We start from the raw sequence: 18793 nt of genomic DNA on the forward strand, positions 1-18793 counted from the left end.
GAGTGGAGGGCTCTGTGAAAACACCAGTGGTTTTGTTCTGTCTGGGAAGGAAAGGCTCCAACTTACCACACTGATGTGGAGCCAGGAAAAACCCCAGACATGGTCCTCCATATTCTCTCTGCTCCCCCATCTCTATCTCTTTATCTCTCTGTGCCTCTGTCTCTCGTTTTCTCTCTTTTTCTTTCTCTCTGTCTCTCTCTTACACCCAGGTATGCCAATCTTCTATGCATTGCGTTTAAAAAAAAAAAAAAAAAAAAGCCAGCTAGGAGCTGCAACCAATCTCTCTGCGCCTTGATTTATTCATCTGTAAGATAATAATTATTACTACTTCAAAAGCTGTAATGAGGTTTGAACAAGTCAAATTCTGTAAAGTGCTTAAGCACAGGGCTGGGCACAGAGTAAACACGATATAAGTGTTCATTATATAAAACAAATAATCAAATACTTTCTGATCACTCACTATACATGGAGCTTTTTACCTGGATAAATATGAGCTGGGTGCTAGAATCATCCACACAAACAAAGGAGGAATCACAGTACAGAAATAGTCTTCTGCCCAGGGTTACTTGACAGGAGAGGGAGAGTCTGGGTTTGGACCCAAGTTCTCCAATCCCAGAGTCCTTGCTCATGACTTCCCCTGTGAAGATACATGCTCTTTTTTTTTTTTTTTTAAGATTTTTATTTATTTATTTATTTATTTGACAGAGAGAGACACAGCGAGAGAGGGAACACAAGCAGGGGGAGTGGGAGAGGGAGAAGCAGGCTTCCTGCCGAGCAGGGAGCCTGATGTGGGGCTTGAACCCAGGACCCTGGGATCATGACCTGAGCCAAAGGCAGACACTTAACGACTGAGCCACCCAGGCGCCCCTGAAGACACATGCTCTTGCTTAGACACATTCAGCTGGCTCAGTGTTCAATGGTTGGGGTGACCTGTGTAGGCCCCAGGAGAAGTATAATAAATGGACCAGAGGCCCCGTGGCCTGACTCTAGAATAGATAAGCAGTGAGCAGCACAGGGTTAACTATTCAGGACAAACCTCTGGAAGAAAAACTTACTTCCCCTCTTCTCTTCCTCCTTTCTGTTCACTACTCCTTCCAAGCTCCCTTCTTTCTATTCTTCCTTCTGTCCTTCCTTCTTTCCTTCTATTCTTTCTTTCTTTCCATCTTTCTTTCTATTCATCCATGCATTCATCCTTTTTCCTTCAATCTTTCCTTCCATCTATCCACCTTTTCTTCTACCTCTCTCAATCCCTTCTTTCCTTTCTTCTATCATCTGTCTATCCACCCATCTATCCAACCATCTGTCCTCCATGTCTCCATCCATCCACCCACCCTCCCAACCATCCATCCATCCATCCATCCATCCATGTACCCATCATATCTATCCATCCATTCACCAACCTTGCATACATCATTCCTTCCTTTCTCACTTCTTCTTTTCCTTCCCTCTTCCCATTCATACCTCTTTCTATGCATCCTTCTGTCTGTCCTTCCTTCTATCCTCACTTTCTTCCTTCTATCCACCTTTCCTTGCTTCCTTCCTCCACCTTTTCTTTTCTTCCATCTATCCATCCATCTTTCCTTTCTTTCATATCTATTCCTTCTATCTATTTAGACATCTTTCCTCTCTCTTTCTCCCCCTCCATTCATCTTTTCTTCCATCTGCCCATCCATCCTCTGTTACTCCTTTCATTCATCACTTCTCCCTTCCTTCCTTTCTTCCTTCCTTCCTTCCTTCCATCTACCCATCCATCTTGCCTTCCATCCATGTACATTGAATTGATCCTATAATGCTTCTGGAACTACTCTAAGGACTGGATACTGATCAAGAAAACACAGTCAATGGAACTGACTAACTTATTTTTCCTCCTATCATTTGGGAAAAGATGGTTGTCATTGGATCTGAAGAGCCTGGAATCCTGCTAATGTTGGAAGGAGTGAGGGAGGATGCTGTGGTGTAAAAGAACAGAGATGGACCCAAGAAGAGAGTTTGAGAGGGTTGCAAAAACACACCTCTAATGCAAGGGCAATTAATTCTTGAAAAAGCTACAAGGTCCTCATTCCAGGGTTTGCCGGGGATGAACTTGAACACAACAGGTGTACACCCAAAATCAGCATGTCTTTTTAAAGAAATTAACTGATGGATGAGTGAGACTGTGAGTTTTCAGAGTCACAGGAACTCTTGGTTCTATTATTTATTTGCTGTGTGGCTTGGCAGCCTCTCCGAGCCTGAGTGTACTCATCTGTAAAATGGAAATTAGTCACGTGGTTGTACTGAGAACAAAAGGATAAAGTGCATGTGTTTTTGGATGAATTGTGTCTCCCTCCCTCCCTGCACACACACATCAAAATTCAAGAAGCTCTAATCCCTAGTACCTCAGTAGGTGATTGCATTTGGAGACAGGGCCTTTAGAGAGGTAACTGAGTTAAAATGAGGCTTTTGGAGTGGGCCCTAATCCAATCTGGGTGCTGTTGGTATACGAAAAGGAGATTAGGACACACTTTGTGTGTGCAAAGGATTGACCATGCCAAGAGGCAGCAAGAGGGTGCCACCTGCATGCAAGGAGAGAGGCTTCAGAGCAACCAACCCTGCTGGCACCTTGATCTGGACTTTCAGCCTCCAGCACACTTCTGTCATCTGAGCCACCCAGCCTGTGGCTGCCAGAGCTGACTAAGACAGTATGTAACATAGCACGATGCCCAGGGGGCAGCCAGCTTCAATATGTGTTCGCTGAAAACCCAACAAATGGTGCAACACTGATGTTGAGACACCCTCAGAACAACAAACAGAGGGGTGAGTAAAAGGATGAGAGAAGAGTACCAGGGCAGGGTTTTAGGAGAATCTGAGTGATAACCATGTGAGGGTCAGAATGGTGGGAGGACAGACCTGTATGTGAGATGCTCTTGCCCTGGGATGGGGCTCTCCACCAGAACCCAGGGAGAGAAGGGATGAGTGAGGGGCCCTTCCACATGTTTTCCTCACCAAGGACAGGAGGTAAAGGAGAACAGAGTGGGGACGGCACCCAGGAAACCAGGGCCAGGAATACTCACTAGTGGTAGTCGGGGCTATGGCTCCATAGTTATAACCTGCGGAGAGAAGGCCAGAGGAGATGAGCAAGAGTCAGGGTGAGCATAAGGGATTAAGGGAAAGGCAGGATTTAGGGGCCTTTGTAGGAAACGTAGAGGGGAAGAGGGAGTGGAGGGATGCTCAGGGAGGAGGTATCCAGGCAAGGAGATTGTAGGTGGCTGGAGCCCATGGTTACATCATCAGAATGAAGACTGAACTGAGGTTAGAGAAGGAGATGTACCACAGCTCCTTTTGGAGAAACACAAAACTCTGGCCAGGAGAGAGACCCTGCCTGGAGCACAGCCCCTCACCATTGACGTAGAGGCTGTCCCTGTCCAGGGTGAAGGACCCCAGCTGGGTGATGCCATAGGTCTCACGGCTCAGCTCCCAGTACAGCTGCTCTTTGTCCAGCCTGGGGCCTGCAGGATCAGAGTGGATGGTGCAGGTGATGTCCACTCCAGTGGCGGCTCCACCCTTCTCAAGCCTGGGGAAGGAAGGACATGGGGATGTGCAATACTGAGGAGGGGTCCTTCTGGATTTGGAAAGCAAGAGAGAGTAGAAGGCAGGAGGCTGAGAGGGGACAGAAAGGGCTGGCTCAAGCCCAGAGGGGCTCTCATAAGTGTCTCTTGTCTGAGACAACCCCCTTACAACTAAGAACAGAAAACACTTTAACTGGAATATGAAGACAAGATATAGTTGTTCTTCTAAGAGGAAAACTTTCATCTAAAACAAACGATCATCTGGATTCCGTAAGTATAAACATGACGCCTCATTTCTAAGGATTGAGCATTCCCACCATCTGGGCACGAACACATGAAGGTGTTATGGTGGGTGCCGGAGGCCAGCAGTGCCAAAGGCATGCCCAGGAACTGAGCCCTGCTGGCCAATACGTGAGGGTCCACCAGACCCAAGCATCCCTCCATCTGGGGGTCTCACCTGAGCGAGGCCAGTCCGCAGCCAGCGTAGAGGGGGCCGACACTGGTCTTACTGAACAAAAGCCTGAGCTGGTGGAGAAAGAGAGGGCGGTGAGCAGAAGGGCTGAAGGACTACACAAGCAGGTGTGTGGTGGGGCCAGTGGTGGTCATTGAGGGGCTCTCACCCAGTGCTGGAGGATCCTCTCAGTGGAATTGAACTTGGAAGAAGATGGGTGCCCCATGTCTTCAGTGTAGTGCAGGTTGGTGATGGTAAAGTTCAGGGTGAAGGACACCAGAGTGGGACCAGTGGCTGTAGTGGGGGAGGAAGAGAAAAATGTCCAGTTTGGACCCTAGTAAGGACCAAGGTTGCCTGGAGCTCTAACAGTGGAGCACCCAGCAATGGGCCTAAGTACAGCCACGGACTGCAGAAGCTGAAGGAGAGAATGTTATGGGATTTTTGAGACACTGGGAACTTTTGCTCATTCATTCAGGCAGTGTATATTGGGCATCTAATGTGTGCGAGGCTCTGTGCTGGGCTCTGTGGGTCCAAGGGTGAATAGGGCATAGTCTCCTAATATTGTGGCCAGGAGAGTAGTCAGACTGATATGCAGCAGAGGAGCCGGGAGGCTGTGCAGTTCCAGGGAGGCACCCAACCAATGACTGAGGATAGCTTCCAGGAGGAAGCATCATTTCAGGTGTGACCAAAAGCATGAACAAGAGTTAGAGGTGAACAGGGGCTGAGAAAGTGGAAGAGTGCTCAAGCAGAAGAATCAGTCTGGGTATGAGCCTGACAGGAGGACAGAGCAGTTGCACTCAAGGGACTTGAATGTTTTCATTATCGCCCTGTGGAAGTATAGACATGAGACTGGAGGGGCCCTCTGAGCCCTGAAAGGGGGGCAGTAACTATACGGCTCAGGGGTTTGGACATGACTTGTAGATAAGGTGGAGTCATCCAAAGAGTGCCAACAAGACAGGAATTATGTGAACAGAGGTACACTGGGAGGGCTGTTGGCGGCTGCTGTGCAGAGGACTGTAGGAGACCAGAGTAGAGGCTACTGCACGAGTCCTAGCAAAAAATGCCAGTGGCCTGAATAAAGGCTGAATGACACAGAGACAGAGAAAGGACTTACAAGATATTATGAAGGGAGAAGAAATGATTTGGTGATGGATTATGTGGGAGGTGAGTGAGAGGGAGGGTCAAGTTTGGCACCTGTGTCCTTGCCTTTGGTGATAAGGGAAAGGAGCGAGTTTGGGAGAAGATGGTGACTTCAGGGTCAGAGACCAAGGGGTTGGGTGATGTCAAGGAGGTGGGTGGACCAAGGGCCAAGAGCTGCTGTGTGGAGTGGGCTAGACTCAGGATTAGGATTCTGAACAGCTGGACCCTGAGCAGCTAGATGGTCCCTGAAACCCACAGAAATGCATGATTTTCCTTGGGGAAGCTAAGTAAGCAATAACGAGGGAAGAAGTGATCTTGAATGAATGATTTTGTAGAAATGATTTTGGTACCGGTAGGACCTTCCTACTTGCAGGCTTGAGGGATGGAGCCAGAGAGGACATGGGGAAGGATGCAGAGGTCACAGTAGGAGAGGGAAAAGAATGCAAGGGATGAAATCAAAAGTGTTACACCTGTAAGGGAATGATGGCGGTGGAGGCAGCTCTAGTTTTAAACTGTGTGCCTGTCTCTATGCCCCATGTAGCCTGGAGTCAGAGCATTGTCCCCGGTTGTGTTGTGGGGAGGCGTGGCTCCTGTCACCTCCAGCTCAGCCCACACTTCCATGCACATCCTCTGGACTCCTTCCCATCCAGAAGGGGGGAACGGGAGGGAAGGCCTGGCTGGTTGAGCAGCTCCTATCTTTAGGGAAAAGGTGGCGGTCCCGGGCACACAGAGGTCTGAAATACTCACTGTTGGGGGTGGTGGCTGAAGCTGGATAGGTGTAACCTGCAAAGAGAGGGAGCGACAGTGAGGAGGGGAAGGGAGAGGTCCTCAATGAAGAGGCAACTCGGCTGCTGGAGAGATGGCACTGGACCATCACAGCTGGGATTCTTTAAAAGGAAGACGATTAAGCACTGGAAGGGATCAAAGTCTACTTGCCGCCCCCCCCCCACCATCTCCAGACAGACAAAGGACCTGCTCAAAGCACTTGGAAATGTGAACCCCCGATGGAGGTCTGAACTCATACAGAATCCTGATGCAGCAGAGCCCCCTCCGTGCGGAGGAGACCCACAGCCCAACACGACCCTCATCATTGAGGTACCCTCTGTCATCCCAGAAGCTGGGAGCAAACCAGTGCTTGGGGTGGGGACCTCATCATCCTGCAGATGCCAGGGACCAGCGCCTACATCTGGAGCTTTAATGGGTATAGGTCCCCGTTCCCCTGAGGCTGGGGGTGGAGCAGGGGTGCAGAGGGCAGGCAGTGGGCTCCTGGCCGCTTCCATTCTAAGGTTGCAGAGGGAGTCATGGGGTTTCAGAGACTTCTGAAGCCTCTGAATACTTACTGCTGGGGGTGGTGGCCCAGGTCTGGCGGGTGTAACCTGCACAGGTAGAGGGAGAACAGGTGAGAAGGATGAGTGATGAGTGAAAGGGAGGGATGGAGAGGAAGACGTGGGGCCTGTTGAAATGTGGATGCAGATGGCAATCCTCACCATTGATGTAGAGACTGTCTGGGTACAGGGTGTAGGGACCCAGCCTGGTGATGCCATTGGTCAGCTGGCTCAACTCCTGGTACAGCTGCTCTCTGTCCAGCCCAGGGCCCACAGGGTCAGGGCGGTGGGTGCAGATGGCATCCACTCCAGTGGCTGCCCCATCCTTCTCAGGCCTGGGGGTGGGTGGGTAGGGGTAACAAAAGTTGGAGTCCCCAGGCAGGGCTCCAGGGACCCCTAGGGCAGGACAGGAAGGGGCCAGGGCAAGTGAGAAGGATGACACCCACCTCTGGCCAGCCTGGGGCTGTGCACACAGTCAATGGGTAGGAGGATTTGTATTAAATTGCAAGTCTGAAACCTGCAAGCTCCTGGCATGGGGACAGGAGAGCTCCTACTTGAGACAGGTGAAGAGCTAGAATTTTGGATTAAAGCAAGTGGAAAAGGCATGCTTGTCTTAAGAGTTCCATCCCTGAAAACCTAAAGGAAATGCCCTCTTTGGTCAAAGGGAGACAGGAGGGAATTCAGAAGGATAACCAGACTAGGGTCTCCATCCTGCTGAGGGGCTCTGCAGAATCTGGGGACAGTTGGCGGGGTGGGGGGTGGTTACAATCAGAAGAGCCAGTGCCTCCTGAATTCCACTTCTGCTGAGGACATGGACAGAGAAGGCAGGAAGGAAGCAGAGGGAACACCTGGGGTCTGGGAGCCCTTGAGGCGGCCCTGGCCGTGGATTGCAAGGACTCACCTGAGCAAGGTCAGTCTGCAGCCTGAGTACAGGGGGCCCACACTGGTGTTCTTGAACAAGGGTCCTAGCTGTAAAGGAGAGGGAAGTGAGTAGAAAGTCTGAGGGGTGGAGAACAGGGTAGAAATGAGATGGGTGGGGCTGGCACTAGTAGGCGGGACTTGCATGGGGGAAGGCACAGGTGAGGTAGGTGGGCTCTCTGTGGGCATGGCAGAGAACAGGTAGGTAGTGCCTGCATTGGTGGGCGAGGCAGGAGTGCTGAGGGTGGGGCTCTCACCAGGCGCTGTAGGTTTCTCTGGGTGCTGTTGAACCTCCAGGAACCAGGGTGACTCATAGCCTCCTGGTGGTGCAGGTTAGTGATGGTGAAGTTGAGAGTAAACAGCACCAGGGCAGGACCAGTGGCTGCAGTGGGGGGCGGGAGGGAGATGCCAGTGAGTACTAAGTGTGGGTCATCCCACATTGGTCTCTTCAAGCACTGGGGAGGGGCTTCCTCCAAGATGGGCAGTTTCAATAGGAAGGAGATCCCAGACAGTAGCATTAAGTGAGGGACTCTGGGGATAAGTGTGGAAAATTACACTATGGAGGTAAATGCATCATCACACAGAAAGCAAACATTTTGACCCTCCAGTTGGCTAAAATTCCAGACAGACATCCACTTTTCCTCAAGGTTTTTTTTTTTTAATGCAAATTATTTCTGTGAGATCCAATTATTTATTGATTTTTAAAGATTTATTTGAAGAAACACATTGCATTTGTATGGGTCAGGCCCTGTTTTAAGTGCTTCACTTAAATTTTAACCCATTTAAGCCTTGAGGCAAACCCTTCAGAGGGAGATAGTATTCTTATCCCCATTTTACAGATGTAAAAACTGAGCCCAAGGATGGTTAAATAATTTGCCTGCAGTCACACAATCTATAAATGGCAGAGCATAGTTCAAACCTGGGCATTGTGGTCGCAGTCTGTGCTCCTAACCCATCCACCTTAACACCAAGGGCAGGTCCATACAGTGACCTGCTCACTCTGGCCTGAGTGGTCAGTAGTCAGAACACCTTCAGAAGGTCCTAGCTGGTGAGTAACTAGAGACTCAAGTAAGACAGTGTTAGTAATGATGGGTCATCCAGGACCCTTATCAGGGTCAGTAGGTGGTATCAAAATTTATCTTGGGCCACTGAGATGCCAAGAATGGCAAGTTAGCCCTTGGCCCAACTAGAGTCTGCCCAAATCCCTAACCAGGACCTATACGAGGGCATTTTCAGGTACACATGTAGCTCATACTGCTCCCTTCTTTCTTGGAAATGAAAACCAAGTACTCGAGAGAGAGAGCAACCCCCACACACACCTGCAGAACTCACCCCACAACCATGCTGATTGTAATTCAATACTTATTTGTACACTCGAGTCCTTATTCTCTTTCTTGCTGAAAGCCCATCAAAGACTAGGGCCCTTTCTGTTCTGTTCACTGCTGCATTACCAGGGCCTTTCATCCATTAAGGGCTAACTGAATGCTTCTTGAGTGAATGAATGAATGAATGGGCATGGTGCTCCATGTGATACCTCCCACTGGCCAAGTGCACAAGACATTTGCAGGGGAGGAATGGCAGAGAGGAATCTCTTACCTGTGGAGGTAGGGATGGGGGTCGCTGAGGTTGCTGGGGAGATGGTAGAGGCTGGTGCAACAGAGAAGAAAACACAGTGAGGCCAATATGGCAGGAGGGAGGGCCTCCCCAGCCAAACGGGGCCCATCACTGGTCCATGAGACACTCCTCAGGCCTGTGCCAGGCTTGTCTTTTCTGATCCCAGGAGTGAAGGTGGGGAAAGACTGGAGCTTTCCAGGCCCCTTGTGTCCCTGGGGACATGGGGTAGACATAGTGAGGAGGAGAGATGGGCCCCAAGGCAGAGCAACGTTAGGGCCCAAATTACTACTCACTGCTGGGGGTGGAGGTCAGGACCTGATGCGTGTAACCTGCAGAAGGACAGGAAGAGAAAGTATTAAGAGTTGTAAGGATGGGGGGAGGGAGGAAATGGCAAGAATCTGGAGTTTTTTGGGTGTCTATGACTCTGTTTATGTAAGCAGACCCAGTAGACAAACTCCAGAAAATGCCACTGAAACCCAGGGAGGAATTTCTCTATCAGGCCATCTGCAGACTCTCCCTCTGCCACCTGCGCACCCCCTTCTCCAAGTGTCTGATCCCTCAATGAATCCCCAGAAGAGCTGTGAATGTACATCTCCTCCTGCAGGAAAAACCAAAGGTGCAGGCCAAACTTGCTGCTAACTTTTCCTGGACACTGGTCAGGAGGAGGTGTGAAGAGGCTTGGATCAAGCCTGTTCTCAGTCATGAGCCAGCTGAGCTTGAGCAGAGTCTTCCAACTCACGAATGCCTTCCAGGAAAACCAAAGAGCCTTCCACACATCAAGGAACCTAATTTCCTTGAATTCCGTCCCACAATCCCGTGGCAACTTCAACTGAATTGGGAGCGACTGCCTAGGGTATTTTGTTGGTAAGGATTCTGGAGTTGTTTTGAACTCAGAAAGTGGAGGCTGTTACCATTTAGTGATGTCTGCCATGGATGAAGGCTTGGGGAGTGATGGCACAGATGTCATATGTTTGTCCTAGACAGAATCTGACAGTCCTTAAAGATTTGAACAAGGACAAGAAGGGAGCATTTCCACACATTACAAGAAAGTGTATTTCATTCCTTCTTATCCTGAGAAAAATCCACATACTTCCTGTGGATTTACACTTCCATGCATAAATGACCTAACATCACCATCATCATCATCACCATTATCATTGTCATCACCTCCATCATCACCATCATCATCATCACCACCACCACCATCACCACCATCACCATTACCATCACCATTATCACCATCATCATCGTCGTCACCATCACCACCATCAGCATCATCATCACCACCATCATCACCATCACCATCACTGTCACCATCACCACCACCGTCACCACCACCACCATCATCACCATCACTACCACCATCATCATCACCACCACCATCACCATTACCATCACCATCATCACCATCACCGTCACCATCACCACCACCACCATCACCATCACCACCACCGTCACCACCACCACCATCACCACCACCACCATCATCACCATCACCATCATCACCATCATTGTCACCATCACCACCGCCATCATCACCACCATCATCACCATCACCAGCACCATCACCATCACCATCATCGTCACCATCACCACCATCACCACCACCACCACCATCACCATTACCATCACCATTATCACCATCATCATCGTCGTCACCACCATCACCACCGTCACCATCATCATCACCACCACCACCATCATCATCATCACCACCATCACCATTACCATCACCATTATCACCATCATCATCATCGTCACCATCACCACCACCGTCACCACCACCACCATCATCACCATCACCATCATCACCATCATTGTCACCATCACCACCGCCATCATCACCACCATCACCACCATCACCATCATCATCACCATCACCACCATCATCATCATCACCACCATCACCATCATCACTACCACCACCATTACCATCACCATTGTCACCATCACCATCATTGTCACCATCACCACCACCATCACCACCATCACCACCATCAGCATCATCACCATCACCACCATCACCACCATCACCATCATCACTACCACCACCATTACCATCATCACCATCATCACCACCACCACCATTACCATCACCATTGTCACCATCACCATCATCACCATCATTGTCACCATCACCACCGCCATCATCACCACCACCACCACCACCGTCACCACCACCACCATCATCACCATCACCACCATCACCATCATCATCACCATCACCACCATCATCATCATCACCACCATCACCATTACCATCACCATTGTCACCATCACCATCATTGTCACCATCACCACCACCATCATCACCATCACCATCATCATTATCACCATTACCATCATCATCATCATCAACATCACCATCATCATCATTATCATAAGAATATAAGCTTTATGAAGGCAATGATTTTTTTTGTTTTGTGTTCCCTGCTATATTCCCCAGGGCCTGGCACAAAGTAGGTGCTCAATAAAGGTTGTTGACTGACTCATCATCACTAGATTTACTACAACTTTCCATCTTCACTTGAGTGAATAATGTCAAATGTGTTTACACTCATCAGGCCCCCTCGAACAGATGTGCCATTGACTGGTACTTACCTGTGGGGCTGGAGCTGGGGAAGGAGGATGGAATCCCAGTGGTTCCCAGGTGCACTGTGGAGGTCCCTGGAGCTGAGGAAAAGCTCTCATCAGTGAAAGCAGAAAGACAATCACATAGCAGAAATGCCAACAAGACAGACTATTTATTAGGCTTGCTGTATATGGGATTTGAGCTGAGATTCCCTCTGGAACTGGGGCAGAGAAGAGAGTAAATAACTTGTGGCCTCCAGGAGATCCATCCCTCCTGGAGACGACATAAGCAGGCATGAGGAGGCATCAGCGCTTTGTCCGCCCTGTGTGTTGAGGGGCCCTGGGTCATAGTTGAATACTCACTGTTGGTGATGGGTGCAGAGCTCTGATGGGTGAAACCTGTAGGGAGCGGGAGGGAACATTGTGGGTAAGGGTTAGGGAGAGGCGGAGGACCAAACAGGAGGCAGGGCTACACTGGTGCAGTGGAGGGGGTTCTCCAACAGCACCCATTAGGAAGGAAGGCTCTGAGGGTGAAGTCAGTCCAAGATGAAGAGGAGACCATGAATCAGCACATCCAGTGCACAGGGCCAAGCCCCTAGGGGCTGGACGGGGCACGCATTCTCAAGCCAGAGGGCGGAGGCTGCGCGGTGAGGGGGAGAAGACTCTGACCACATCACAGTTGCTCACCATTGACACAGAGACTGTTCCTGTCCAGGGTGTAGTGGCCCAGCAGGGCAATGCCATGGGTCAGCTGGCTCAGCTCCCAATACAGCTGCTCTCTGTCCAGTCCAGGGCCTTCAGGGTCGGGGCGATGCACGCACATGGCATCCACTCTGGTGGCTGTCCCATCCTTCTCAGGCCTGGGTAAGAATCACCACATAGTCTAACTCTCTCCCTCTCTCTGTTGGTCCTTCCCTCTCTCTCCTTGCCAGCCTCTAAGGCAGAAACTTGGGAAACCCTAGTTAACACAAGCCGCCGCCATCAGAGGGATGCCCTCCATCAAGGCCTGAAGCCTCCTGCGTGCCTGGGAGGATAGCCTCTGAAAGCCCCATGTGTGTGGCAGGTACACAGAGGGTACTGTTGATGGGGTGAGCAATCCTGGAAGGTGCCAGCTGAAGCCACAACAGCCACATCCTGTCACAGGTCTTGATGGGCACAACAAGGTGCCTGGGGTCATGCTGCAATGGGTGGCGATGGCCCCAGAACAGTGACCACAGCATGGTTTGGTGACATTTTCCTGCAGAGAGTTGGGGTTTTCAAATAGTGAGATCAAAAAGCTAACGTCACTCAGTCTGGATGCAGGGCTGGGGCATTTCTAAAGACTCAAGAGACTAAATGGCCAGAGAGGCACACATGCCCTTTGGGTGGGTCTGTCTGAAAGTGTGACCTGTCCATGTTTCAGCATCACCTCCAGCCTCAGGACACTGACCCACCTACCTGCCCACCCAGCCATATACTACTGAGAGATATGGATAGAAAGCTGCTCCCACACTCCAGGGCCATGGATAGGATGTCTCTTATAATAACAATCACCTCTTGTTAAATTCTGAGTATGAAGCGGGCCCAGCACTTTGTACTCATGATCATATCACTTAACCCTCAGAGCATCCCTGTGGGCTGTATTGCTCAACTCCCACAGTTGTTATTATACCCATCACACTATCTATCATATGCAATGCAATTATACATAATATAAATATAATATAATGATCTATTTAACATGTAAGTGTATGATATATGTTTGTTACATATTTATTTTATCTTTTATTTATTATTGTATTATATGTTATACCTTTTGTATCTATACTAAATATATATAATAGATCATATATATTAAGGATTATATCTATATATACTATATATAAAAGATATTATACCTATACATAATATACTTATTATACCTATATATAATATATATAACATAAACCTGTATATCAAGTACAGGTATAATTATATATTATACCTATATCTCATATTATCTATACTTAGGTAATATATATATTATATAATATATTAGGAATTATACCTATATACATCATATATATTAGATATTATACCTATATATAACATATTATACCTATTATGTCTATATAGAACATATATGTAACATAGATCTATGTATAAAGTATAGGTATGATTATATATTATACTTATTATACCTATATATAATATACATATTATATATAGGTATATATATTATAGTTATATATATTATATATATAGGTATAATAAAATATATTAGGAATAGATAGATACACTACAGAATTATACCTATTCTTTTCCTCTCTCTCTCTCTCTCTCTATGTGCGTGCATATTTGTATATACAGAGTTGACTTTTGAACAACATGGAGGTTGGGGGTACTGACGGCCAACACAGTTGAAAATCTGCATATAACTTTTGACTCCCCCAAAACTTAACTACTAATAGACTGTTGTTGACCAGAAGCCTTACTGATAACACAGTCAATTAACATATTTTTTATGGCATAGGCATTATATACTGCATTCTTACAATAAACTAATCTAGAGAAAAGATTTTAAGAGAATCATAAGAGAAAATACATTTAGAGCACTGTACTGTGTTGAGCAAAACAAAATCCATGTATACGTGGACCCATGCAGTTCAAACCCACACTATCCAAGGGTCAAATCTCTCTCTCCATATACACATATATCTTAGTGTACATATATTATGTATGGGCCTAATATATCATATATAACACATGGAGTCACAGGGCACAGCAAGGTTCAGGCACCTGCCCAGGATCTCAGTAAATGGTAGAGCTAGTATTTGAACTCTGCTCTGGCTTCCCTGAGGCTCTTAGCCACGAAGCTCCTACAACGGCTCTTCTTCCAGAAGGAAGGGGAGCTGGAGGTAGATGCCTGTGATAAAACGGGAATGTGAGGAGAACCAGACCTAGAGATTCTGAAAGATGTGGGAGGTGAGAATGCCAGGTGTGGAGCAGTGTCAACGACCTGCCCCCAACCCCCCAGCTGCACCCAAGGGATGCACCCAAACTCTGACAGCTGCTACCTTACAGATGAACCCAACCCTGAGCCATCCCAGGGCAGGTCAGGCCTCCTTCCATGAGTCTGACCCATCTAGGATTCTCTGTGTAACAGTGTGCCTGCTTTCCTTCCCTCTTAGGTTCTTCCCTCTTAGAGGTTGCCAGATCGGTAATTTCCACATGCTGCAAGCTCATAATGAGGCAGAGGAGGCAGCGCTGCTTGAGAGCTAGGAGTTTGGCTCTAGAACCCACGATGCAGGGTTGCTCTGTGATCTGCACAAGCTACTCAATCCCTCTGAGCCTGTCGCACCTTCGGTTCCTGCTTCTTGAGGCTGTCATGAGGGCTGATAGGATGAAATGTAAGGTACGAGCACATCGCCTCGGATCTTAGGAATTGCTAGCTGCTGGGGTTGTTATTGGTGATAATGATGGGCAGTATCCGTGGTGGTAGCTGTCCCAAGGATGGACAAAGTCAGGGAGCCCGTAGATGAGGGTCCCATACACCTGTTGGACTGTGTTCTTGGGGACAGTCTCACCTGAGCGAGGCTAGTCTGCAGCCTGAATAGAGGAATCCCAGACTGCTGTTCTTGAACAGGGGTTTGAGCTATGAGAAAGGAGAGGGGAGGTGAGAAGGAAGCCCTGAGGGAGGCCAGGGGGAGCTGGGGTATTGGTGAAGTGAATGGGGCAGAGGTGATATGGGCAGGGGCAGAAGTGAGGTGGGCGGGGCTGGCACCGGTGGACGGGGCTCTCACCAGACCCTGCAGGATCCTCTCCATGGAGGTGAATTTCCAAGAGCCTGGACGCTGCATGTCCTGTTCGTAGTGCAGGTTGGTTATGGTGAAGTTGAGGGTGAACGGCACCAGGAAAGGGACCACTGCTGTAGCAGGGGAAGGAAAAAGGAGGCCATGCCTGAGTCAGGCCTGGGCTGGCCTCTAAGACAACTTCTGGGGATGGAGATGGAGGGTCCAGATCTCAGGAAGCAGGGGTTCAGAGCAGGCACATAGGCTAGCTGCCTTAGGACCAAAGACAGATTCCAGATAAAGAGCAAAGCCAGATGCTATTAAATACAGTAACATGCACATCTATTAGGATAGCTATTAGGCTATTATAGAAAGAGGAAGAAAAGAAAGAAAGAAAGAGAGAGAGAGAGAGAGAGAGAGAGAGAGAGAGAAAGAAAGAAAGAAAGAAAGAAAGAAAGAAAGAAAGAAAGGAAAGAAAGAAAGAAAGAAAGAAAGAAAGAAAGAAAGAAAGAAAGAAAAGAAAGAAAGAAAAGTAAGTGTTGGCAAAGATGTGCAGAAATTGGAATCCTCGTGCATTGCTGGTGGGAATGCTAGTGAAGCTGCTACAGAAAATAGTTTGGTGGTTCCTCAAAAAGTTAAATATGGGATTACCATATGATCTAGCAATTTTGCTCCTAAGTATAGACCCAAAAGAACTGAAAACAGGGACTCAGATCCTTGAACACAAAATGTTCACAGCAGCATCCTTCACAATAGCCAAAAGGTGGAAACAACCCGAGCCCATCATCAGATGAATGGATAAACAAAAGGTGGCATATACATACAGTGGAATAATATTCAGCCATAAACATGAGGGAAACTCTGACAGCTGCTACCTTACAGATGAACCGTGAAAATATTATAGTAAGTGAAATAAACCAAACACAAAAGGACAAATATTGTATAGTTTCACTTACATGGGGTACCTAAAATAGGCAAATTTGTGGAAACAAAGTAGAGTAGAGGCAACCAGGGGCTGGGGGTAGGGGTTATAGGGAGTTAGTGTTCAATGGGAACAGAGTTTCTGTTTGGGATGATGAAGAAGTCCTGAGAATGGACAGTGGTGTTGGTGGCATGACATTGGGAATATAGTTAATGCCACTAAATTGTACACTTAACAGTGGTTAAAATGGTAAATTCTATGTTATGCATAAAAATTGTTTAATGCAGCAGTTAGATCAAAAGGCAGGTTATGGGGCTCTTGAATCTGGATATGGGGCAGGGTAGGTGCCAGGGGTTGAGGTCTTGGGCCCTGGTGATGCTCCAGACGGGCCCTGATAGCCTCCACTTGAGAGGTTAAAAGTAACAGGATTAGAACCATCTCATGGATTAGGGGGAAAAGAAAAGGAAAAAAAATCAATTCAATCCCATGCAACACAGAAGAAACATTCTTTTTTTAATAGGAGTCAAACGTCAGTTCTTATAGGAGGCTTCCTGTCACCTACTCAACCTACCCCACCCACCCTGTAACTCATGACCTTTAATAAAGAGACCATGTATAGAGCTGTGGGTGCTATGATTACCTGACTCACACTAGTGAGTCAGACTTGATTTCAAAACCCCTCCATCCTCTCCCCAGCTGTTGTGATGAGCACCAGGTGATGTATGGAAATGTTGAATCCCTACATTGCACACCTGAAACTAATGTAACACTGTATGTTAACTAACTGGAATTTAAATAAAAACACATATGCAAAAAGAAAATTACAGTAGACAAAGCTACAGTAATCAAGACAGTAAGATACTAGATGAGGATAGACATGTAGATCAAGGGGGTATAACCGAAAGTCTAGAAACGAATCCTCACACTTATGATGAATTGATTTTCAATGAGAGTGCCTGTACAATTTAATGGAGAAAGACATTTTCTAAGTAAATGGTACTGGATAACTGGGAAAAAAATGAAATAGCTATAACTTTCCCAAATTTCTTGAAAACATACATTTTCAGAGCTAGGAAGCTTCGAAAATCCCAAACAGTATAAGCTGAAAGAAAACCATGCTCAGATACATCATACTCAAACTTCTGAAAACCAAAGATGAAGAAGAAATCTTGAATGCATCTATAGAAAAATGACGTCATCAATCGTGGGAAAACTTGGTCTATGGCACAGGTCACATATTTACAAGCTTGTAGGAGTTAGGTCTGTTACAGATTGGCTGAGTTGATCAGGGTGGAGCTATAAGGACATGGAGAGTGCGCATTCTGTCTAAAGCTTGTAAAAAGTTTGCAGTGTCTTGACCCATGAAACACAGAATGCCAGAAGGCAGAATTCAAATTACAGGACACCAGCTTGTATCCTACAACTCCAGACTCCCATGGCAACATTAAAGGTCAGGAACGCCCAGCCTGGGTCATGGCGTAAACTTGAAAAATACCCACAGACCCAGTTTTTAAAATAAATGTTAAGAGTTGGAGTAAGACAGGTTTCCTGACATAAATCAAGCCCCTGTATCAGGTTCCTGGAGATTCAAGAGCCTTCATCTGGGCAAGATGAAGAGACAGAGGAAGAACCAAGTTCATGACTGAGATCCTGCATGATTTTCTGGATGTTCAAATAAAATTCACGAATGTGGACATATACAAGATGGCTACATTCATCCAATCAATAAATATAAAGTGAGTGAAGACTAGTTACTCAGCTTCAAGGTGACAAATACATAAAGACTGAATAAAGCCAATAGTAGTAAATTCCATGAGACAATACTCACGGTGGTGGATAGAGAAAACCTGTGGGCTAGGTGTGTATTCAGATGTGCTACTTCCTATAACGTGGTCTAGGAGGGTCTTTCAAGGAAGGTGATGGTTGAGCTGAGACTTGAAAGGCAATAAGGTGCCAGGTGCAGCTGACCTCCTGGAAGAGCTAGTATAAAGGCCAGACAGAGGTTAGGACCCTACAGGAACAGACAAGTGTCTGATGTGGCCAAAGCTTAGAGAGCGAAGGAGAGAGTGAGTAGGATAGGCTGAGGCCAGGTGGTTGATGGCAACCAGACCATGTGGAGTTGAAATTTCACAGGTCCCAGAGAGCAGACTCCTACCTGTAGAGCTGAGGATGGGGGACAGAGTTGTGGAAGATTCTGGAGAGAATGTAGAAGTCACTGGAGCTGAGAAAAAAGAACATGGGAAAAATTATTAAGTCTCATCCTGAAGGAATGTGGGACAGAAGCTGTTCATTAGAATTTGGGCTTCTGTTTGGACTCAGAGCAAGACCCTGGGTGAGTAGGGGACTCCTCTGAGTCTGTGGCTGGACACTTAGGGAGGGAGAATTGGCAGCTTATCTCCAGAAGAATGTGCTTTGAGGAATAAGGGTTCAGTGGGCATTGAAATTTCACAGTCTTGAATACTCACTCTTGGTGGTAGGTGTCCAGTACTGATGGTTATAACCTGCAGAAAGGAGTAAAGGACTGTTATAATGGGTAAGAGTTAAGAAAGGGCTAGATG

The 18793-nt window shown here is 47.4% G+C and overlaps 1 protein-coding gene across 1 annotated transcript in view; it reads right to left on the reverse strand.

Moving 5' to 3' along the window:
- The window catches only part of MUC16 (mucin 16, cell surface associated), a 55063-nt gene that overhangs the window by 21958 nt on the left and 14312 nt on the right, over nucleotides 1-18793 (reverse strand). Inside the window, 13 exon segments of the mRNA XM_081805348.1 lie at nucleotides 3051-3086; nucleotides 3378-3550; nucleotides 4003-4070; nucleotides 4166-4290; nucleotides 5884-5919; nucleotides 6624-6796; nucleotides 7363-7430; nucleotides 7637-7761; nucleotides 8976-9026; nucleotides 9287-9322; nucleotides 11595-11733; nucleotides 15326-15450; nucleotides 18701-18736. Of these exon segments, the coding sequence (XP_081661474.1) occupies nucleotides 3051-3086; nucleotides 3378-3550; nucleotides 4003-4070; nucleotides 4166-4290; nucleotides 5884-5919; nucleotides 6624-6796; nucleotides 7363-7430; nucleotides 7637-7761; nucleotides 8976-9026; nucleotides 9287-9322; nucleotides 11595-11733; nucleotides 15326-15450; nucleotides 18701-18736 (1191 nt within the window).

The sequence above is a fragment of the Leptonychotes weddellii genome, chromosome 1 (assembly GCF_054177405.1).
Source record: "Leptonychotes weddellii isolate Sample4059 chromosome 1, ASM5417740v2, whole genome shotgun sequence".
Lineage (NCBI taxonomy): Eukaryota > Metazoa > Chordata > Mammalia > Carnivora > Phocidae > Leptonychotes > Leptonychotes weddellii.